General features: G+C 24.2%; 3 protein-coding genes across 6 annotated transcripts; 1 reads left to right on the plus strand and 2 right to left on the minus strand.

Annotated features, from left to right (window-relative positions):
* Positions 1-1,406: 1,406 nt before the first annotated feature.
* LOC100864761 (uncharacterized) lies at positions 1,407-11,938 on the minus strand. Of its 2 annotated transcripts, XM_086911891.1 has the most exons (6): positions 11,729-11,938; positions 11,029-11,151; positions 8,449-10,398; positions 8,194-8,359; positions 7,959-8,021; positions 1,407-1,548 (listed from the first exon to the last, which is right to left on the minus strand). In XM_086911891.1, the coding sequence occupies exons 1-6, from the start codon at positions 11,792-11,794 to the stop codon at positions 1,529-1,531; spliced, it is 2,388 nt and encodes a 795-aa protein (XP_086768017.1). In that variant the 5' UTR covers positions 11,795-11,938; the 3' UTR covers positions 1,407-1,528. The 2 variants fall into 2 exon arrangements, with proteins under 2 accessions (XP_086768017.1, XP_003695471.3); XM_003695423.4 differs by lacking the exon at positions 1,407-1,548 and having other exon boundaries at positions 7,297-8,021.
* Positions 11,939-12,378: 440 nt separating this feature from the next.
* On the minus strand, positions 12,379-17,553 carry LOC100865117 (FGFR1 oncogene partner 2 homolog). 3 transcript variants are annotated; one of them, XM_086911841.1, is made up of 5 exons: positions 17,488-17,553; positions 14,235-14,427; positions 13,408-13,542; positions 13,044-13,295; positions 12,379-12,733 (listed from the first exon to the last, which is right to left on the minus strand). In XM_086911841.1, exons 3-5 carry the CDS (start codon positions 13,540-13,542, stop codon positions 12,506-12,508), a joined length of 615 nt encoding a protein of 204 aa, XP_086767967.1. In that variant the 5' UTR covers positions 14,235-14,427; positions 17,488-17,553; the 3' UTR covers positions 12,379-12,505. The 3 variants fall into 3 exon arrangements, with proteins under 3 accessions (XP_086767967.1, XP_086767966.1, XP_003695474.1); XM_086911840.1 differs by lacking the exon at positions 17,488-17,553 and adding an exon at positions 15,625-16,004; XM_003695426.4 differs by lacking the exon at positions 17,488-17,553 and having other exon boundaries at positions 14,235-14,775.
* Positions 15,985-24,907, plus strand: lqfR (clathrin interactor lqfR). The gene is made up of 8 exons (XM_012489104.3): positions 15,985-16,142; positions 18,829-18,908; positions 19,521-19,642; positions 19,941-20,323; positions 20,396-20,609; positions 20,706-21,228; positions 21,328-21,477; positions 21,843-24,907. Exons 1-8 carry the CDS (start codon positions 16,102-16,104, stop codon positions 24,665-24,667), a joined length of 4,338 nt encoding a protein of 1,445 aa, XP_012344558.3. The 5' UTR covers positions 15,985-16,101; the 3' UTR covers positions 24,668-24,907.
* Positions 24,908-25,984: the final 1,077 nt, after the last annotated feature.

The following is a 25,984-nucleotide window of genomic DNA, read 5'->3' on the forward strand; positions in this document are numbered from 1 at the left end:
TTTCTTTCTCTATATCGATATTTTTTTCTTTCAATATTTATTGCATATTTTTATTACATTTGTCCTCGTCTCAACGCAAAAATCGTAAGAATAAAAAAAAAAAAAAAATAAATAAATTTAGAAATTTCAAATAACTTTTCAATTTATTTTAATAATTCATAAATATTGAAAAAATTTCAACAAATGAACAATTCTATGTTTATGCAAAAATTATATATATAAAAATTTAAAATCAAATAGATTCCGCGATATGCACCATTACTCGATATAGAGAAAGAGAATTCACACTACGATTAAGTTATATTGTGCACGATCATTAAAGCGTATTACACGGTCAATTATTACACGGAGAAATAAAATTGTGGCCGTGGTAGCTGTTCCAAAACAACAATTCTTCGCACCATTTTTTTTTAAAAATTCCTTTGAAGCTGTACTGGCGTTCGAAGGTACGCGATAAAAATTGTTAAACTATCATACAATACTATCATACTGTTCCGTGTATACGATCAATCACGATCGTTTTCCGAGAAAAATATTGCATTTCGGTTGGACAAATTTCCCATAATATTTAAGCACGAAGTTGCGCGAATACGTGTATCTTAGACATACAGGTGTTCGTTTAACGAGAAACCTCTGTGGATACAACGGTTTCTTCATAGGTAATTTTGAACGTATATAGCGCTTCGTTAGTACCGCACATTTAATCATTTCTCATGGCGAAATTGTTCTATTGGTCAATCTATTAATTATTAATCGACGGTGCTAATTGATCGGAAGATTAAACTGTAAACATCTTTATTGACTGCTGTGTATCCATCTTTTCTATTCGACATCCCGATTATTGTATTTTTTTTTTTTTTTTTTAATCGTATTTACTCAAACTCAATTTCACGTGGAACTAAATATCCTTTAAATACATCCATGTAATAAACTTTAAACGCGAGTTAACGAGTGGCGAATATTCGTGCAATGTCGAATGATCGAGCGAATCGAGAACGAAAAATCTAGAAGAACTAACAAGTGCAAAGTAATTGACACTTGTCGATTGGAATGATCTAGACCAACTGACTATTGACTCTGTGGAATTAAGATCTACACGCTTGAAAAAGAAGAGAAAGAGAAAAAAAAAAAAAAAAAATAGAGATATCAAGATTTAAGACAGTATTTAATATCGTTTATAATACTTATTAAATGTAATATATTTATTTATTTATTTATTATTTTTTAAATAGAAAGCTAGAAATTCTTATAAAATTATCTAATAGATATTTGAACACTTGAGTGTTATTTTATAATACAAATAATGGCAAAGAAATAGGCACGAAAAATGCATGGTAAATGTCAATTCAGCAAGTAGTTTGTTATTTATATAGGAAGTATAAAATCGAAAACAGGTAAATGTCAATTTGATAAGCGGAAAATTTGTTTTCATTACCACGAAACATTGCCCTGACACGTACAATTTTGTTATTGATCCTTTTGATATACAACATTTTGTGCCATGGTCACGAAACAGCACGTGTCAGATTTAAGAAAACGATAGGCAATCTGAAATAATGTTTTTCGAGGTTAATACAATTCGTATCTGATAACGGAAATCTATTTACAATTTAAAAAAAGAAAGAATAATTCTGAACCGAGAAAAAGGCATGAAATTGCAATTATTTTTAATCTTAGATTTTTATCAAAAAAATTGAAATAACTTTGGATCGAAAAAGTGCATTTTTCTTTTTTAAAAATATCTTATCTATTTTAAAAATAAATTATTATAATTATATCGCACAAAATTGAAATAAAATCTACGCCAAACAGTCCTTGATCCAGAGCTTCACAGAGTATTTTTCTTTTCGGATAAACAATGATCACAGAAAAATTAAAGCAACTTTGGCAGTGAAAAATTTGAAATTTGAAGAAAAACATGGCTGTGATTTCTCGAATGTTACTTTTAAAATTAAAGTTTTATCATTCGGTATTATCATTAAAGTAGGCATGAAAAAAAGAAGGAAATCAATTCCTTAAATTTTCCACAAAAAATAATTATATTTTACATCTAAAAATTTTACTTCATATTTTTATAGAAGTAGAAAAACGTAGGAAAAATACAAAAGAAATTTTAAAGTATCTCTATAATAAATTTAACAATCGAAGATAAATTACGTACAATTTATTGTACGTATTAAATTGAAAAAAAAAAAAAAAAAAAAATAGAGCAGAAAAATCTACAAAAATCGATATTCATCTCAATATGAATTGATAAGTAAATAGGATATTGAAGGAATTCTAACTTTCGTCAAGTAAAATGTAATAAACGAAATTAAACACTGTCTAGTTTCGTATGCGTATCAGTTCGTATAGTTCAAAATTATTCGGACCCTGTACTGATCCTAGTTGCCATTCGGAATTTTCACGAATGTTATCTAATATATAAAGCGAAAAATGTTTTCGCTATTAACGGCCGACGGATTGATCGGCAAAGAAATCATTGAGCCTTACAATTACACGCTATGACGAGACGTCTTGAGAGTTTCGTGAGTTAAAACATTGGTCGGTTCTTTTTTGTGTATTTTTCTTTCGTTATTACTTTGCTTTATATTATTACATCTGTGTATGGACGCTTATTAGATTTTTCTCTTATGCAGCTTCACCGCGTAACTCAAAGAATTAGTTGTATATTCATGTATACGTTTCACACACGAGCATGTAGACGCGTGAATACGCATGTACAGAATATTTCACTGATTATTATTATGTCACTTAAAACGTAACTTTAATTTTCAATTAATTCATCGATTAATTAATATTAATCGTAAACAAGATACAGGCGTGTATATTTAAAAAATTACGAAATATAACAATAGTTTTATTCAGCTATAAGAGAGAAGAAGATAAGATCTAATAAGTAAATTACATACTTAGAAGAAGAGTAGGCAAGAGTAGGCTGCAAGGAGAAACAGGTCGATATATATTGTCAAACTTTACTATGAATATAACTAATAAGAAGATGAGATGATTTTCCATGCGATTTTTCATTTACTAATTGATGATTAATTTTCTTTTTTTTTTTTTTTTTTTTATAAGAATCATATGAGAAAAGATTTAAATACATAAAACAATTATTGAAATCGAAGATAATTTCGATCGATAAACATTAATTTTTTCTTCTTCTTTTGTACTAGGTAAGTGAAACTTAAGAAGAAATTATTTCAATAAGAAATAATTAAAATCAAAATTAAAACTTTATCTTTGTTCGCAATAATAGTAAATATTTTTCACGCTCTAAAAATTTAATAAGAGCAAAAATTAAACATTGTTAATATATGCTATCAGTGAAACAATTTGTACAAACGCGTATATCCGCTTAGATATATATATATTTAGCTATTCGGTAATATATAATATCACATGCAATTTAAATAGGATTGTCAAACACGTATCCGTGCAGATAGTGTTCCTATTCCTAACGATGCTGCGTACAATAAATATGATACGAGGTAATCACTGAATACGTGCCACATGCACATATGTATAATAATAACTTCACGCGAGAAAGCATTATTCATGTCCTTTTTCTTTTTTTCGAACACAGGAAGAAGGGGGGGATTGTGCACTCAATTGGGAAACAAACGCAAGTGACGTTACTCTTTGCTACCTAATCTCTTTTAATCCCTCATTTTTTCAAGATTCGGGAAATCCGCAACTCGCAAGAAATAATTTTCCACGATTCCGGTAAAAGTTTTATACTCTTCCATCCAATTTCTAATCGATAAAGAGATTCCTAAGTTTTTATTTCGATCAATATCTATATTGAGAACCTTGGTCAAAAGTCTATTTTTTTCAATTTTACTTTAAAAAGAAAAAAAAAAAAAAAAAAACTAAGAAATGTCAATAAAATGCAGAGCGAGGATGAACATTCGAAACGAAAATTATTACACGATGTTTTGAGATCGAAAGGGGCGACAAAATTTTTTTTTTTTTTTCCCCATCAAAACTACAAGAGGCTACTTTAAAAATATCGAATGTAATAGCGTAGATATTTCAGATGCATGATATTGACAATTGTTCGTGCTAAGTACTATCTGTTAAGTGAAACGCTTATTAAGAAACGATTCGTTTATATCGCGGGGTATACACATCGATGCTTCCTGAATTTTTCCGAAGAGAATGTTTTTTTAATCGAAACTAGAATCGAACGCGTATATATTTATCTATTGGTATCACATTCCAAGTGTTATAAGAACAAAGGAGCGGCAAAAGCGATTGATTGAAGCGGGAATGAGAATAGAAATAAAATATTGACATAGAGAAGAAAAGAAAAGAAAATTAACGAGTAGACCGCGTTCACCGTATCGTTGCCGCGACAGTAAGTTTTTCAGCGTTAAGTTATGTACAAATTGGCATTACATATATCACAGTTATAATATAAACACGTTGACAAATGCGGAAGGAAATTGTGTAAAGCACTGCTTTGCTTTCTTCTTCAGCCTGAAATATCACGCGCGCCTCGAATACTCGCTATTTCTAAATGTTCGCTATTTTCTAAATTTTACGCATAAGCGACGATTAATCTTCTTTTCATTCCGTAAGAATTCTTCTTAACGAGCGATTCGATAATTCTATTCTATCCTAACAGACACGTATTTTTTGTATTTTTTTTTTCTCTTTTTCTTTTTTACATTTTTCATTAAAGTTTCATTAAGCCTATACTTTCGTCATTTCCGGACGCATATTTATTAATCATTTGTCTCGTTTGATATTTTTGAAATGGAAGGAGAGAAAAAAAAAGGAAGAGGATTAAACATCATAATGAACACCACACGCGTTTCTCTTCCGATTCTATTCAACTTTGCCTTCGTCGTACTTTGAGAAGGGAAGAAAAGATAAGGGGACAAAGAGGAACGCAAACGAAAAGATATTAACGTAAGAGGAAAGAAGTTAAAATTATACAAACGCACACCTCTGAGATTAGATAAAAATAAAAGGAAAAGGAAAGAAAAAAAAAAAGAAAGGAAGAAAGAAAGAGAGAAAGAAAAATAAAGAAGAAATTGTGAAGAAATGCAAGTGTTCCTTCGTGTTAATGAAAAATGAGTTTTTAAGATATGCTGATATATACGCGGAGACAATGCTCGACATGGTCCCCAATGATTATGTAAGCGCTATGTAAAAGCAGTCTGTATGTATATCTTGCGTCTTTTACAAGATTGGAGTACCGGACCATTCTTCGAGAGTGGATTGTCTTTGCGGCCGAGCAATTTCGTCTAGATATTTCAAGTTCGAAGACAAGAAAATCAAGAAGATATCTTCGTAATTAACAATCTAATTTTTGTCTGCTAAAAGTGTCTAAGCATTAACAAACTTCCTTATCTTTTCGATATTACGAAAATGTGTTACGATTAAAACGATTAAAATACTCGATTCAAAGTTATTAGATATTTTTTTGAATTAACAATTCTTTTAATAAAATTTAAATTTGGTCTTTTAACTTATAAAAATAAACGGATTTTATTCGATGAAATGATCGATTGGTCATTTTGAATACAATTTTGAGTAACCGATATAAAACTTTTTAAAGTTTTAACAATTTTGCAAAACGTATAATAAATATATATATAAAAAAAAAATTCGTCTGTTGTCAAAAACTTAAAATATTTCTTCATTAATGATGATCGGCAACAAAGACAGCCAGAAAATTCTATTCGTTAGAAGTATTACTATTACTAAATTAAATACTTCGCTAATAATATTTCTCATCTAAGATTGATATAGAAATACCGAGGAATTAAACCGAAACACCATTCTTCCTCGTTTTATCATTGGGAATCACTACGTAGATCATACAATTCAGACGGAAATTGACGGATATATACAGAGATGATTATATTAATATTTCATCATTTGTTAACCGATAATCGATTTTACGAGCATTTTTAATGATAATACAGGCCGACCGATTCAATTAAATATTTATGAAAATTAGACCTCGAGACAGCAAAAATGTTGCATCAAAATTTTTGTTTGCCTCGTCATCCACGCGTCTACGCGTTGGATATTATATAAATTTACATTTCTTTTTTCCTTTTTTTTTTTTTTCTTAACTTTTTCTAACACAAAGTATCTCTTGTTTATCGTTGTGCGAATATATGTTTTTATAATTTCATAGGAATACGGAAATAATCACCGTTGAAGTCTCGTCAAAAACGTAGAACGAAACGACGTTTGATACTTCCGTGGAACTCGAACTTGCACGCAATTATATCGCGATTTTTAAATTATAATAAAACGCAAATTCGTACGAACATTCGTACATACGCACATTGGAACGTTAAAATATATTGAGCCTAGGAATAATTATCAGGTGTGAAAGAACTTACTTAATATTGAGTAGAGGAAATGTTGAACTTTGCAAGTCGGCTGTTATAGAGCTAATCAATTTGTCTAGAACGTATAATACGTAATAATGTAGGTTATGTAGGAATAGTTTTGTGTTTTGCGTATGCACGTTAAAAATTCTCTATATACCTTATACATGTTATACGTACTTGCACATAAATCTATATACGTACACGCACACACATAGACATGTATACGTATATGTACGTATATATATGTATAATGTTTCACATATTATGTGTAATTATATACACGAATATTTTATATTTTATTTTGCAATTAAATGTAATGCGACTATGTACTGTGCGTAAATGTTACGCCAGAGCACAATTTTGTGTATGCGTGTAACAAGTATGCTTTAGAAAAGTCCCTCTCTTTTAACAAAGATTTACGTGTAGTATATATAGTGGACATTATTTGCGTTATCACAATATATATATATATATATATATATATATATATATATATATATATATATATATGTATATATATATTATATATATATTATATATATTATACATATATATATATATATTATATATATATGTATATCTATATATTGAGTCAGATCAAAGGCTACACATATTTTCACAGATTGAAAAAGCTCACCCGATCTGCGATTTAAGTTACCGCATCGTGTTTTGAGTTTTTCGAAATATTCGAAGTTTTCGAGATGTACTTTGACTACCTGATACATCTTGGGTTACACACTTAAGGAAGGCCACATTGAACTAGTCTAAGAAATTACTGCCTAGCACTCTGAACAAATATATTGATAAAATTTAGCCTATATTATCTAGCCTATGACACATACGCAAACGAATAATAGTCAGAGATTCTTGCGAACGTTCTTTTTTTTTTTTTTCATTTTTTGTTTCTTCTAGTATGTCTGAGCAATCTTGTTCTTCGTTTTTTTCTTTCTACGAGTATCGGATCCTCAATAAATTTGAAATAATTATCTTTGGCATTGTGAAATATACACAACACATCCAAAGATAAAAGTGTTGACGTTCGTAAGTTTCTTTTTCGTTAGTCTGTTAGCGAAGAACAAGCAAAATCACTTGAAAGTGCAATAGACAATTGAATCACAAGTATTGGATTCCAAGAACTGACACTCCCAAGACTGTACTATATAGTAGGGATAAAAATATGTACAGTAGAAAACTATGGAGTTACTATTAACTTGTAAAAAGTAGATACGCATATGATTTTCCTATTTCGGCGGGAGTACGTATACTTCTCCATATGATGCTTTGAAAATTTCGCAATTAGTGGGCGGCATTGTTTTGTCTCAGCGATAAAATTATGATAAACGCCAGCAAAAGCTTTTCATTAACGTAACGCGGAATACGTAAGTAAAAAACTGCTGGACTCGATCTATGTTTTTTCACACAAAATGGAAAAGCGGTTTTCAAAATCTTGCTAGGTACTGTTTGAATAATCACCAGCATCATGTGTTACCTGACTTTCATTACGTTTCATCACAAGAACTGGATCTTTAGAAGTTTCAACAACTTTCTTTTCTATTTCCAAGTCATACAATAATGTAGCTTGTAATGCGTTATACATACCAGTTCTTGCGTATCGAGATGCCTTCGTCAATTCATATACACTGGCTGCCAATGTTAATATATCTATAAATAAAAATATTTAAAAGTAATTTTTTCTTATTATTTTAATAGTACTTAAATAAATAAAATACTTAAAAAAATAAAAAAATAATAACTTATAACTTTTTCTAATTAATATAAAATAAATTAAAAAAAAATTATATTTTTTAAAAAATTGAATAAGCTATGAACATACCATTATCATTGTATACAAGAATGCATGGTGGATTTTCTTTTTGGCGTTTAGTAGCATTTGCAACTTCACGTTTACGACATTCTTGGACAAACTTTATTGCTTCCAACCAATATTCCATAGCTTTATGTACACGTTGATTCATCGTGGTCCCTCGTAAACGTTCCATCTTTTTAAAAAAAAATATTACTTTGTTATTTAATGCAATTATGCTTTTTTATCAATGAAAAAACAAAAAAATTTATAATAATATATTACTTTTGCAATCAAAGTTATAACACGTGCATGCTCTCTCAAATAATCAATGACTAAACGATCAACGCGTGATGGATTTCCTTGAAGGCGAGGAATAGGTATATTGTTTGCACTCGTCACTCTTTTACCAGGAAAATGAGCAGCTAATCCCGCTTCGCATTTTTTTCGTTCCTTTTCTAATTGTTTAAATTGTTCATAAGTTTGTTCCAATCTGAAGTGTAATATACTTGAAGGTGCTGTACGTCTAGAAGTTCCACTTCCATTTCTAAGGCTCAAACCTCCACCATATAATACGGAAAATAGTCGTGGAACTGGAAGTGGTACAGGAACTGGCATTACTGGTGGGAATACTCCAGATCTTACTGTACCTGGATTTGGTACTATTCCTGAATTAAAAAGGACATCAGCAGATGGAATACCAGGACTATTTTGTATTCTTGGCATATGATGTCGTTGTTTCATAAGATAATTAAAAGTATCTTTGTTCATTGAAGACCCTGCTATTTGATTAGTCAAATGACTTACAGAAGGAAAAGCTATTTCTTTGGTAAGATCAAATCCTTCCACCTTATATGTATTAGTATTATTAGGCTGCTTCAAATCCTGATAAGATGTGGAACTTTGTGGTAACATTTTTAAAGTCTCGCCGTTATTGGCAGTGTAATGTTGATAATTATGATATCCATATTTTGCAATTGACTGGTGAGTATTACGCGAACTTAGATTTTTTGGAAATCCAATTGGTGAATATGTCTTAGTTTCAATAGTCTTTGATTTCGGACTGATAATTTTCAGTAAATTATTATCAATTTTATAATCATTATTTGTAAGACAATTTTCATTTGTGTCTAAACTATTGATCGATGATGTGGTGAAATCGCTTACACCTGGATAATAGTCAATTAATTGTTTGTATTCTTGGTCCACAGCTTGATTTAATTTGTAGCTACGAGCTTGTTGATGCAAAAATTGTAGTTGTTCATTTGGTATGGAGATATTTGTCATGCTTAATCTATTTGAATCATGTAAATCTTTATAATCATTAGCATTACTCCGCTGTATATTATTTCCAAAACAATTATGCAAATTTGTATCAGCTGGAGAAAAATGTTGTAATGGAGAATTTGAAAGAAAGCCAGAATCAATACTCAAATCAGTCATTGCTGAACTTGGTCTATAAGTTTGATTATTGGCAGTCATGCTGTATAATTCATGCATAGAAGGTGTTGGATTATTATATGTATTAGTTCCATTCTGTCCAATATTATTATGATACTCTAATTCATTTAGAGTTATTGGATCAGGAGAATCTAAAGCCAATGTTAGAGCCATATTAAAGTTAAGATCTGGATTTGTACAATTTTGTATTCGTTGGTAATTTCCAAATAAGTCTGATGTACATCCTGATGTTGATAAATTTTCTGTCCAATTAGCAGACTGCTTACCTACATTTGTCTCATTTGTAGTTGTTAATAAATCGTTGCATATAGGCATAGTATTTCCACTAATACAACAATTTTCATTACTTGGACGTAGTACATAAGATTGTGAATCAGATGGATACGTATTTGAATATGCACCAATCCCATTGTTATATAAATTTCCTTGATCTGATACTTGTCCTACACATGTATTGAGACTCAATGTTTTGAGCTCTCCACAGAGAGTGTTATAATTACATTCAAGTTTAGCATTATTAGAAATATTATTTTGTAATTTATTAAATGTCGAATGCATATTGAAGCGATCCATAGTAAAATTAGGATCAGTATTACTTTCCATTTTATTTTCCATAATACAGGATTGAGTATCTGAATAATATTGAATATTGCCATTATAACTATTATTGTGAGCGTTGTCACCAACTATTGAATCATCATCAAGAATTTTTGACACTAAATCATTGACCATAGGATTATTTAAATCCTGACTATCTTCATCTTCTACATTCATCTATATGAATAAGTGAATAAAAAAGATTAAATTAGTATCATAATATAATGTTTTTTTCTTTTTTCAACAAATTTTCAAATAATATTTTAACTATAATATGTTTAGTTATAAATTATATTAAAATTAATAACCTAATATATCATATATATAACATCTTATTTTATTAAATTTAAATTTTTTCTTTTTATATATATAAAATATATAGATTTGTGTAAATAAACACATATTTCACAGATTATGTAAGATTAATTCTTATATTTAAGTGAAATAGAGTGAAATGAAATTTCTTACATGTATATAGCTTATTCAGTAAAATGTCATATTTAACAAATGAAAATATTATATAGAAAATAAGCAGGTCTTTAATATTGAAAAAAAAAATAATTATCTTTATTGCAGAAAATTAAAAATAAATATATAATAATAGTTCAATATTTAAATTATATTATATATATATATTATTATAAAATTTTTAATATAATATAAGTTATTTATAATAATATATTTAATTTTATTTAATTTGCTATGCATAAAGATAGTTTTTAATAAAATAATGTAAAGTACAACAAAACAAAAATTAATTTTATTATTAATCATATGAAAATTAAGGATAATTTTTAAGTTTCTTACATTTTTTTGTGTATTGCATTCCATTAAGTCATAGTTCCAATAATTATATTCTGTATTACATCTATCAGCTGGATAATTGTTTCGTGGTTCCAACATGTTGATGTTGCGTTCAACCACGTTATTCTATAAAAAAAAAGTAGAACATTTTGCATTTGAATCAAATCTGTTTAAATTTCTAATTATATTACAATAATATTAGCAATTACATAAATATTTGCTCTTTTATTATAATTATTTCTATTATGCATTAATTATTATAATATAAATGTGTTAAAATTTTTATATGAAATAATATGTACTATAAAAATATTATTAAAATATATTAACATAATGATTAAAATAATTATTATAATATTAATTTTAAATTTATTAAAATAAATATAATTTTTGACTCCATTTCAAGAATAACAATTTCAAATTTAAATCTATTATGAGTAAGTACAGTTACGTATCGTATACATCAGCAACAAACTAAAATCGAATAGTTTCTATCAATTAAATTATTAAGTAATTATTATTTAAATTATGATCTTTATATCATACGTTAAACATATCTTTCTCTTATTAGATAAATAATATCTTTTATACAATAAAATTACGCCTTTTTGCACGTTATGATGGAATTATCGCATTATACTTTGCAGTAAAGGAAAATGAACGTCACTTTTTCGGCAATGAAATCAGAGACGCGGATGCTTACCTTGCTAACAGTAAAACCATTGTTACCGATAATTGCAGCCAAATTGTGCACCTCGGACAGAGCCATTTGTTAAAGATCACTGAAAATCACCTCCACTCCTTGCCATTACCCTTTCACTTGTGCGGCTGTCTTCCAGCAGTATGCACACCCACACCAACCTACACTTTCTTTAAACGTATCTGGCTAACACCTCACAACACGACGTACATTAACGATGCTACTATAAGAGAGTAGAATATAGATAGAACTATGGTTACTATACCATATATATAAATATATGGTATATTATGCGATCATATAGCTAAATGCGTTAAATGTGAATATTAAATATTAAATGTATAATATTTTTGATTTAAATTTATTTAGCTTTTACATTATATATTTTTTATCAACTAATTTATATATATGTAAACGTGAGTTTCCAAATTCTTTAAATATAGAAAACGAGACATCTTTTCCCTAGAAAAACAAACCTGTTATTACTAAAGTTTTTAAGCGCGTGCGCAAATGCGGGAGTATTCGAATAACATTATGAATTATAGAATATATATTTACATATATTCTTAATGTAAATATATTAAATGTATAAAATGAAACAATGCTTAAAATTACATTTTTTAAAATTCATTAAAAAAATTTGTATATATAAATCATATTTTACATGTGTATTTTATTGTATATAAGTAATACATTTTTTTTCTAACATTATTTATGTTATAAAATATGAAATAAATAATATGAAATTTATATAAGAGAAATATAAATTACAAATTTCTTTTAATATACTATTGGATCTGTTTGTACAGTTTTACTCTCTACATCAGTTTCCTTGTTTAAGGAGCAATATTTATTTGCAATATTAACTATTTCTCGTAATGTAGTATTTTCTACTTTTAAACTACTATATATTTCTTTTTCTCTCATTTCATTTTCCTCATCTAAAGCTACTGCAGTTTTCATTACTGCTGCCATTTCATTTATTTTTTCTGCTTGATTGGTTATTATCTGTAATATATAAATCACTTTTAATAATAATAATAATAATAATAATAATAATAATAATAATAACAATAATAATAATAATAATAATAATAATAATATTGTAAAGTAAAATTGCAAGTAAATAGTTCATTCAAATAAATAATATCAATTATAACTCAAATGTTGTTTCTAATTCATATTAAAATAATAAAAAATCTAAATTAGAATAAAATATAAGTTATTTAAAATAATAATATAATAAATAATGATAAAATTGAATTATAAATCATTACAAATATGTTAAAAATATTATTTTTAATTAATTTATACTTACATTAGCATATTTTGCATTATGTAATGACGAAAGATCTGTTTTACAGAGACGTAATAAAGATGCTGTTTGTTGCCTATATTTAGACATAATTAATTCAAGAGCATGATGATGATCTTCTAATGCTTTCTTTAATTCTTTATTTTCAGCTTGTAGTTCTTGTAAATGTTTGACCTCTCTTTGTATTCCTGAGATTAATTGTATATGTGGTCTTTGTTTTGCTTCAGTGTTCAAAATTTCTACTTCTTCCTGATACTATAAATATATAATAAAAAATGGATTTAAATTTTAATTAGTTTCATAATAAAGAATTTTAGTAATATTTTATTTTTATATTTTTTAATTAAATTATTGTAAATAAATTTACCTGTTTCATGTTAGCAATTTGGCTACAAACTGATTCTATTTCACTTATCAAATTATCAGCTGTATTTTCATGATCTGATATTTTAATAACTAACTTTTTAGCATCCAATATAATTTGTTGAAAAGTTAATGACATCTATAAATATAAGATTTTAATAAATTAATTATTCAAAAATTGAATTATTTTATCAAATATGAATACACATTTATAAAATATTTTTTATTCTATATCTGAAATTTAACATCTATCTATAATGATAATATTTATTTTATATATTTTATTATTATATATTCATTATATATTAAATAAGATTAATTATTTTACATACAATATAAAGATTAATTATTTTATATACAATATTTCATTATATTATAAATTAATTAATAAAATTAATAAAAAATAATTTAAAAAAAATTTATAATTTTTTAATGTTTTACAATAAATTATTTTACAAATAACAATTATATCATATTGAAATAATGAGAAAGAAGAGAGAAAATTGAAGGAGAATTCAATAATTTTATATTAAAATAAAAGAAGTTACATAGTACATATAAATGTATATAATTTAAAAATTAATATATAGTACATATAACCTTTACATATAATATTATAGTGATTAATTTGCATAATTTTATTTGTTATTATTTATATTGTATTGTATAATATATTGTTCCTAATTATAAAAATAATTTATAGGTATATTTATAAAGATTTTTAGTTTAGAAATTATTAAAAAATTGACGATGCATCAAGTAGGTTATACATATATCTAAATTGTCAAACATATTTTATGAAAATCTTAAAGAAAATATTTATTCACTTACCTCTTTTCAATAAAAAACTTTTATAATACAACTTTCACAAAGTGAAATTTTATTTGCTAATTCATTCAATTTTAATTGAACAACGAATGAATAAGATCATGAGTTATATGAAAATATCTTCTTTAGTTATATGATAGGTTTGTTTATTTTCAATCACTTCCGTAAGATCATTGGTCTACCAATCGCAAATCGACTGTACAAATTGATATATATATTTTATATTATAGATCAATTATACAAATTATTATATTTTTTATATCTATAATAATTTAATTTTTTGTTAAACAGTTGAATCGATTATAATGATGTTTTTAATGAGTTAAACTTTAATTTTGGATTTTTTTTTACAATTTTAGATTTTTTTTATAACTTTTCATAGATTTTGATAAAAAATATTCTTTAAAATTTTATTTATTCTTGAAAATTATAATTTTAAGAATCGAAATTTCTTAATTTGAAAGTTATATACATATATTTTAATCTCATATTTTTAGGGTTTTTCACGAGTTACATGATGCCATCTTGGATTTTTAACCAATCCGTTTAGATCATAGAAACAGTATATATTAAATTCAAATTATTATTTGTCAAAATTTATAAAAAGATATTAAAAAAATTTTCCGAAATTTGCAATATCTGAAGTTAAAATTAATTCAATCAACAATTTAATTAGATTCCATTAGATAAACCTTATTTTTATATGAATAATGATATAATAATATGAATAATATAAAAATCATTTAATATTATATAATAAAAATATTTTTATCATTTTTGTACAAATTTTGGTATTTCTAAAAATATTAAAAAAATTTTTATAATTATAAATATTAGAATCATATAAAACAAATATAAGGATAACAAATGATATGTATTGTTATATAAAAAATATAAGGATAACAAATGACATTTCATTTTTCATTAATCTTTTATAATATTTTTGTATTTGTATCAAATCATAATATTATTGTATTAAAATAATTTCTATTTATGAATTATTTGAAAAATAGTTATTAAATTATTATTATTATTAAATAGTTTAATATAACAAAAATTTACAATTTTGAATACTTTTTATATTACTATCTTATAACACAGGATTATAAAAATATTAAAATTAACAGAAATAATAAAATTATAACATATAATCTTCATTTACAAAAAAAAATAGATGCTTCTAAAAAAATTCTGAAAATGATTTAATTTAAATTTAAAAAATAATTTAAATTTAAAAATATTAATGTCAAAAAATATCAATTTCAAACATCTATGTTATAATTTAATTATATTCTGAATATTATTTATATTATTAATCAGTTATTTTTAGTTTTTACAATTAATTGGCAATAGTTCAAATAAATGTTATATTTAAATAAGACGTAGAGCATACCAGAATACAGAGAATAACAATCCTATTTTAAATAATCGAATACAATTAGATATTATACAATTTGTAGTTCGTAATTAATCAATGTGTACATAAACATTAATTGTATTTGCCAAGGTAAAAAATACATTTTGTAATTTACTACATCGAATAGAAATTAATTCTTTTCAATTGTTTAAACCAATCAGGATTTTCTTTGGTTATGAATCGGTACATAATATTATGGAAAAATAATAAATATGTTATGTGGAAAGACTTGCGATAACGAAAACTAAGGTTGGCACACGTAAAACACCTGTGACGATTAGCTCAATGGAACGTGGAAGGGATAACATGGCCACCGCCTGGTGACGTTCGTTCGCCGTCGCCGTCGCGATATCAAATGCTCCTGAAAACAGCTGGTGAACATTTATCGGTATAAGTTCCGTAATTTTCAACGCGGAAAATACGTATTATATTCACTGAAGAGTATAAAGCACGATGATGAACATGTGGAAAGTGCGAGAGTTAATGGACAAGGCGTAAGTACAATTAAGTTAGTTACATGCAATCTAACCTTGCTTTTACTTTTTTCGACGCATTCCACTCTACTTGTTTCGATACGCTACACAAGTTCTCGTTTACCTTTAACTACCTTTTTGCATTGATTGATAGTCACTTTGTCTACATTGTTTAACTCATTATTCATGTATATGAATGTATATTTCATTTAAATTTCATTTTTTTTCTCATTAATCTAAAGTATTCACAGAAAATAAATAAAATATTCTTTACACTTATTTTTAAATAAATTTTTCTTATGATCCTTTATGATAGAAAGACATATTTTTTTTACAGATTGTAAAAAAATAATTATTTAATTAAATATAAAATTTTATATAATATAACATCGAAGAAAATAACATGACTATAAAAGGATAAAATAAATGCTCTTTTTAAATTATATGATCTATTAATAATGAAAATAATTTAATAATATTCGTTTATCTGATATTTTTTTTTGTATTATTATTATTATATATTGTAGTATTATTAATATATTATCAATGTAATATTTTTTTATGAAATTTATTTAAATATATGTAACATATTGTTTATATAAATAGCAATATAGTCTTAAATACAAAAACGTAAACTTTGAAAATTATTAGAATAAATTGTATTGCTGGAAATATAACGCTAATTATATAACATGTTTACTTTTGTATTATAATTATTTTTATATTTATAAATTATTTCTCTAATTACATTTTTTTTCTTATTTTTATTTTATTTTTTTTTATATTTTTATATTTCAAATCGTATTATTAGTTAATTTTCAATGTTATTTGTAATTTTTTTTTCCTTTTAATAAAAACATATAAAAACGAAAGTATTTTATAAAAGAAACTAGAATTAACTGATAAGCTATTCTTAACAATACCCTATCTCACAAAGTTATTCTCCGTAATAAATAAATTTACTCGTTGAGTAAGTGTTTGCATATTAAAAAAGAAAATAAATTATATATAATTGATAATATATTGAAAATATTAATTTTTTATTGTATGTAAAAATAAGAATTTATTTATTATTAATAGCACATATATTAATTGTTATATGCAATTGTATTAAAATGCGTAAAAAATTATTGAGTATTGATAAAAAAGTATTTTGTAACAAAATCATAGCAAGATAATATTTAGTTTATATTATTTATTATTTACTGTTTATATTTGTTCCTGCTTAGAAGAATATCAAATTCTTGTATATAATTCTCACACTTGTTCGCTTTTATATATATATATATATATACCGTTATACTAACGTAAAATATTTTTGAAAATTGAAAATATATACTATATTCATAAATACTATATTTCTTACTTATTTTTTCTTCTTTTGTATTTACGAAACCACGAAATCTAAGTATCATTATACATCGGTTCTTATACATCCTATATAATGTATGCATATAAGGTTATTGTTGAATTGAATAGGGGTTCTCAAACATTAGTATTATCTGTATATTTTTATTTCATACTATTTTTTAATTTTTTATTTTACTTTTGTTGCATTTAATATACACATAATATACATTATTATGTTCACAATACATTATTATCGTTCATATTTATTATTTATTTAAAATAATAATTACTAGCTAGTTTATATCATCATGAAAAACGTGAGATACTTTAGCATCTGTAAAAAAAGAAACGGAAGAACACTATTATCTTTAACAACTCTTTCTGAATACAAATGCATATCGTAACCATATATGTGGAGATTTTTTATTCCAAATATAAATGTTATTTAAATAACATATTTAATAACTTTATAAGTTCAATTAATTTTATAAGTTCGATTATTTAAAAAAAAAAAAAATATATATATATAAAATTTTGTATATAGAGAATTTTTCATTATAATAAAAAATATATTAAAAAATATATTAATTATTCTGTTAATTTTTTTCTAAATTATTACATTAAATATTTTTTTAAATATTTATTAATAATAAACAAATATATTATCAAATATAAATCATCGCTATTTAAAAAATAAAATATTTTAAATTTCATTCTATAAAAACATAAAAAAAAGTAATCTTTTTATTTTATTACTTTCTATACTATATTTAAAAATATGATAAAATTATTTTTATGTGTAATAAAATTGTAGATTTTAAAATAAACGCTATTTTATTATTTCTTATCAGATAAATATCCGAAAGAAGATACAAATATATAGAGTATTTAACAGCATATTTATACAATAATCAAGGTATTGAAATAAATTTATACTGCATAAAAAATTATTGATAAAGAATGCAATTTAATTGGATCAATTTCTTTTTTTTATCAATTTCATTTATAATAATGAATTAAATTTTGTGAAAATATGTTTTTTTGATATAAATATATATATACAATTATATAAAATATTACAGTTATATAATAAAATATATGATAAATATATGATAAAATATAATTATTGAAAAATAGAAATAAAAGTATTATGTATAAGCAAAGACATAAAAATATTGCGCAATTAATAGGTATCCATACGATCCATATAAATGTAGTGAAAGTATTTTTATTTTAAAATTATTAATATCATCATATATACTATTTTATTTAATCTATTTGAAATTGTCATATATTATAAAATATATATATAAATGATAATTTTTATATTAACGAAAATAAAATTTTAATATTATAGGACCAATGTAGTTATGAACTACACGGAAACAGAGGCCAAAGTTCGGGAAGCAACAAATGACGATGCTTGGGGTCCAACCGGTATTTTTAAATAAATTTAATTAAATTAATTTTTTATATTTTAATTTTTTATCTATATTGAGAAATATATATTTAAATTTTATTTCTTTTTTTTTTTAATATAATAATTATTTGTAATTGTATTATAAAATTTATTTATAAAAATAGAAAACTTTGAGATAAAAATATGTAAAATTATTTATAATATTGTATTGATATATAAAAAAATATTATTATATAAAATAAAATTAATAATGTAATTTGAAAATTGTTAAAATTTTAAGAATTAAACTAAATTATAAAATTATGATTATCATTATAATAAATTTTATGAAGATAAATTAACATTTAATGATCCGATTTTATTTATTGATATTGATTTTTATATATATAAAGAATTCTTTAAAATTCATATATAAACATAAATCGGTATTTTTATTTATTTTTATATCAATAATTTAATAAATAATGAAATAATAAAAATTTTTTGAATGATAATTTTTTTTAATAAATAAGTATTTTTTGTTTTTTAAATATATTATAATTATTTACTGATTGATACTTTTTGTAATTTTATCCTTCTCTGAAATTCGACATATGGCAAAATTAATTATACTGCATGTATTACTTCAGGAGCAATGATGCAAGAACTGGCTCAGGCTACATTCACATACGAGCAATTTCCTGAGGTAATGTCTATGTTGTGGAAAAGGATGTTGCAAGAAAATAAACGGAATTGGCGTCGAACGTACAAGGTAAGTTCGTTTTTACTATATATTATATATATATATATATATATATATATATATATATATATATATATATATGTGTGTGTCAATTTTTCAAATATTTAAAAAAATTCAAATTATATATAACATTTTATAGAATTATAAATAAACAAAAATAAAATATATAAAGATTAATAATACAATCATATTTATGATATATTTATGATATATTTATGATATATTTATGATATTTATATATATTTCTTATTTTTTATAATTTTTGATATATTTATTTCAATAATTATTTATAATTTACTATTTTCAGTCTCTTTTACTATTGAATTATTTAGTTCGTAATGGATCAGAACGAGTAGTCACATCATCTAGAGAACACATCTATGATCTCAGATCTCTAGAAAATTATACTTGGATTGATGAATTTGGAAAAGATCAAGGAATAAATATTAGACACAAAGTTAGAGAATTAATTGATTTTATTCAAGATGATGATAAATTAAGAGAAGAAAGAAAAAAAGCTAAGAAAAATAAAGATAAATATGTGGGTTTATCAAGTGAAGCAATGGGTATAAGATTTGGAAGTGTGGATAGATGGTCTGATAGATTAAAATGGGATAAAACTAATACAGATACTTATAATGATTGGGATCGAGATAGTAGAGGAAAAGGTTTTGAGGATACAAATAATAGGTAAATATTAATTTTTATATTTATATTATATATAATAGTTGAATATCTTTATTGCATATTTTTATGCAATAGTGATGATGGCGAAAGAGAAGATTCTGATAATGATGTTCATCCCAGTCCAAAAAGAAGTGGAAGGGAATATAGAGATACAATGGATAGTATAGATCGTGTTAGCAAAACAATTACATCTACAACTTCAACTAATGCCTCACCAGCAAGAATGACAAGAATTATTAAAAAAGTAGACTTAGGAGCCGCTGCAAATTATGGAAGAGAACAATCTAATGTAAGTAAAAAAAATTAAATAAATAATTAAATAAAGAAGTTGTAAATTTCGTAATAATTTATAATATATATTGAAAATTAAAAATTATATTTACAGAATAGTATATCTGGATCACAAAATAACTCTTCATCTGGTAAACAAAAAAATAAAAATGACATTTTAAATGATATTTTTGATTCTCAAAATGAGAATAATATCAAATCAATTGATGATGATGATGATGATTTTAATCCAAGAGCAAATATTCAGACTACTGTACAAACTCAGAATTCAAATGCAGAATTTGGAGATTTTACTAGTGCATTTGGTAATACTACAGTAAAAACGAAAGATGTTAATGATGAATTTGCAGATTTCACATCAGCTTTTAACTCTTCTGTTACAATATCTAATCCCTCAATACAGCCACAAGTAAATTTAATGGGCGCAACAATACCAAATATTAATAGTTCAATAACAGATAATGTAAATAATTCAATGTTTATTAATGCCCAATCATTAAACACTCCCTCTTATACTACGAATACACTTCCTCAAAATCCTAATATGAGTAACAATCTGTTTGATACCATACAACCACAAGTACTCAATAATCAGCAATTATTGAACAACAATACAGGTATTATAAAAAAAAATTGTGATGATATTGAATTATTATTTATTAATATATTTATTTATTAACATTTATTTATTTTAATACAAAATGGTTCTCTTACAGCATCTTCAAATACAGATCTTTTATCAGAATTAGATAGCTTAAATTCTTTAACTACTAGTTCTATGGATAGACGAGTAAATAACTCCAATAACTCTAATTCTAATCTTTTCATAAATATGAGTTCAACATCTGCTGCAATTAATCATGGAGGTAAAAATATATTATTTATTAAAATAATTCATATTAAATTCAAATATGGTTTTATGATTTAGTAATATAAACCATTATTTTCTAATCTAACAATATGAAATTCGAAATTAAAAATATTTAAATATATTTTAAGTTTTAATAAGTGAACATCTTAGTATTACCTGATCATAAAATCAAAATTTTTAAATAATATTACATTTATTTGGAAAATAAAATATTAATATTTCTTTTATTGCTTATTTTTAATAATTATATATATATTTTATTAAAAAATCAAATTTTTATTAAAAATTTTTTTGCATGTTTTAACATTGAGAATATGTTTGGAGATAATGTAATGCCCCCAAGAAAGATTTTCCTTACAGCAACCAAGATGGAAAAAAACATCGCTTCAGCTGAAAATCTTTCAAAACATGCTGCAAATCGACTTTTAGAAGAATTATGTTCTATGGGTCCTATTAAAAGTCATAATAATTTGGAAAAGCTGAAATCGTATATTTCTGAATATATTAAATTTTTACCAGGACCACTTACTCCACAAAAGTACTGTAACCTTGATTTTAATCCAGAAATTGATTCTATATTGTACGGAAAAATTTTAGAAGAGATTATTGAAAAATTTGATCATAATTGGCCAGTACAAGAAAATACTTTAGATCCAATATTTAAACAATTGTTAATTGTTAATGGTGCTACATTATTAATATTAACTGAATCTCTAAATGCTTTAATTTTGGCTTTGAAAAAAACAGAGAATGAGAGAAAAATTTTTGTAATTTCAATTATTTTAGAACAATTATTGAAAAGTGATTCTTTGTTTTCTGCCATAGTAAGTTCATGTAAATATAGAGTGCAGAATGTAATACAAGAAGAAGAATTTGATGAAACATGGCGGAACTTAGTACAAATTTTAGTTTCATTACCTAATCGTGTAGCTAATAAATTAAAAAATAAAATATTTGATAGTTTTCTTCCAGAAAAATATCTTAAAATTATATGTTTTCATATTGCTCATGCAATATCTTTTATAAACATTGGACTACATTATGATATTAAAGTAGAACTAAAATTACTCTCATTTTTAATTAGTAAATTAATAATTATTACAAATTCAGAAAATTTATTGCCGTTTACTAATATTTTAACAGAATGGTGTTTTGAAAATAAAAATAATGAACGAGATATAATTCAAAATATATTAAAAGCGTTAGATACGTCTAGCATAGAACCAATAGCTGTATTATTCTTAAAATATTGCGATATCAATCTTGGAATACATCAAATTTTTGGCGATATATTATTAAATTCAAATTGGAAATACATATTAACAACAAAAATTCCTTTAATGTGTTACTATAAAGATGATAATTTAGTAATAAATTTGATCTCGTATTTAGCGCAATTTTTAAATAACAATCGTATTCTAATTGAATTATTAATAAAACTTCTAAATATATGGGGTGATAAAAGTGCTTTAAATCATACTTCTGTAGAACAACATAAATATATTACAAAATTAATAATTATGTGTGTAAGAAAATGTAAACATCATTTAAATAGAAATGAAAAAGATAATATTCAAAGATTGTTATTCTCTGGTATATCTGTTCATCTTGAATCTACAGATATTATTTTAAGGGCAATGGGGATGTCTGTTGGTGAAATTTTTACTAATGAATTATCCGAATCTGATGATGCACCAAAACTTTTATTTGAATATAACAATATGCCTGATGAAATAATAGATTTAGTACAATCTTTAAAAAATTTAGCTGTAGAAATCAAAGTCTCAAAAGAAAAAAAACAAATTAAAAGAAATGACTTAATTACTGAAAATATTGAATTTAATACATTGGGTGATAAAAAATTGTATGAATTGGGTATTGAATGTAATCTTTTACCTAAAAAGAATATAGAAGAAAAATATAATAAAAACAATCAAATTTCAATTAACAATTCGAAAGAATCGATTATATTGAATAAACAAAATTTGAAAGATAATATAATTAACAAAAGTAATATTGAAAGTGATTCAGAATTAGATAGTGATGATGATTTAATACCATATGATATGTCTCACGATACAAAAGTTAGTAAAAAATTACGACCAGCATATCTGCGAGATCTACGTGATAATTTAGTAAATGAAAAAAATTCTAATAATCCAGATATTTTTTCAGAATCTTTAGAAGTCTGTGAGGAATTGATATTGTCACAATTACCGAATGATGATGTATCTTTTGCAATTGAATTATTAGAACTTTTCATCACGCTTAAAGAATCTTGTTATGTAGAAAATTTTGAAATATTAACATTTAAAGCTTGTGTAGCTATAGTAACTGTTTATCCTAAAGATTGTGCTGAATTTTTATGCCGACAGTTTTATTTGGAAATAGATAAATATTCTGTAAGTCAAAGATTATTTTTTCTTGATATATTGGCAGATTCGGCTAGAAAATTATCAGCTATTCCACTTCATGAAAATAAAAAAGACATAATTAATGAAGCTAAAATAAAACAAAAAACAAAAGAAATTTCAAACAAAGTTTCACTTTTCATTAATACTGAGAAAAGTCAACAATACAAAATACTATATAGTGATGATTTTGATGAATTCGAGAAATCTTTAGACGTAAAAGAAAATTGGCGGGAAATTGTTGATAAAAGAATTGAATCAAATACAAAAAGATATGCACATAGTATAAAAATTTCTAAAACATTTGAAAATAAATTCGGAAATATTGCGTCCTCATTTTTTTATCCATTACTTTATGGTTTTGGCAAAGAAAATACTTGTTTGAATAGTGGATTACAAATTTTCACAGATCAAGAAAATATTTTATTAATTCGATTTTTAAAAACTTTATCTACTATAATGATAGCAGCACAGAATTGTTTATTAGCTTCTAAAATGGGAAAAGAAATATTGGAATTATCGTGGATTTTGAGATATCACGAACAAGCAAAAGTTAGACTAGCAGTAATAGAAAATGTTGCAGCCGTAATTATTGCAATACCGAAAGATACGATTGTAAATGAATTGTTTGAAATTTTTATGGAAATAAGACTATGGCTTTTAGATTTATCACAAAATGTGATTAGCGGCGATCATGATAAAGATTGTAGAAATTTAGGTGTCAGAGTAGTATCTTTGATTGATTCTATCATAGATTCAACATTCGATATATAATTATTAATGAGATATAAATATTATTTACGAAATATTTTTTTTTTAAATATTTACAAAATAATTCCTAAAATTAATTTTAAAATTTTGCATGTTTTTTTCTTTATATATTATAAGAATAATTGCGAACATTGTATAAGAAATACATTTATGTTATATTAAATACTTTATATAATTTTTATAATTCATTTCTTCAAAAAATTGTAATAATTTAATATTATAAATAAATAAAATAAGGGACAATTTATGTGTTATTAACATATAAGATTTAAATTTTTTTTATAATCTAATAAAATTTTGTACATATATAAATATAAGAATAGAACAAAATATTAAAAGAAAGTATTATTAAAATTAAAAGAGCTTTTATATTTAGGAACAATTGGATTATCATCAGTTACAAATCTTCTTACTCCTACATCTACTAATTCTAAAAATCAAATATCAAATAATACATCCACACAAATTGGATCTACATGGGCTGGTTCAGGATTAAATATAGATCTCGATAATATAATGGGAAGTAAAGCAAAACAAACAGGACCTGCACCAACAATGAATCAATTGGCAAGCAATAGTCCACAACATCAAATTAAACTTATGAGTGAGTTATATATGAAATTTTTATTTGGTTTAATTTTGTTTAATAAATTATAATGAAAATTAGTATTGAATACATATAATTAAAGCACTCAATATAAAATAAAAATAATAAAATATAAAATTTTTTTTTTAAGAAGAATTTATTGTATTATTCAAATTTAAATATACTGTATGTATATTGTATAATTCTATTATATTTATATATTTTTTTTATATATTTATGTTAAATATTTTAATTTTATAATGTTCTTTTGAAACTATAAACAATATATATATAATTTTATACTATATGTATAGTATTTTAATATTATTTATATATTTATTTGTTAATTATAGAAAACTCAATTTTATACATTTTATTATTAAAAATATAATTATTTTAGCATCACCAACAATTGGATATACATCACCAATGATTCAACCTCAACAGCAGAAACAGCAGCATATAAATCCAGCATTTTTTCCTGCATTTCAATGAAAGCTTTTTTAATAAATAAAAAAGGTGATAATAGTAAAAACAAAAGGCATAAGTGAAATAACTTGGAATTAAAACAAATAGGGCTTGTTATGAACAATCTATTTATTTAATAAAAATGGAGATAAATTTTCTATTTTCTGGGCAAAGCAATCTCATTATACAGGGTGCAACTGTAAAAAATTGCATTGTAAATGTCAGAGCAAAATGGTCAATGAAATATATATTGCATAATTTATGTG

Source organism: Apis florea, unplaced genomic scaffold (genome assembly GCF_048593485.1).
Source record: "Apis florea isolate Af1SG1 unplaced genomic scaffold, ASM4859348v1 contig_3367_pilon, whole genome shotgun sequence".
Classification (NCBI taxonomy): domain Eukaryota; kingdom Metazoa; phylum Arthropoda; class Insecta; order Hymenoptera; family Apidae; genus Apis; species Apis florea.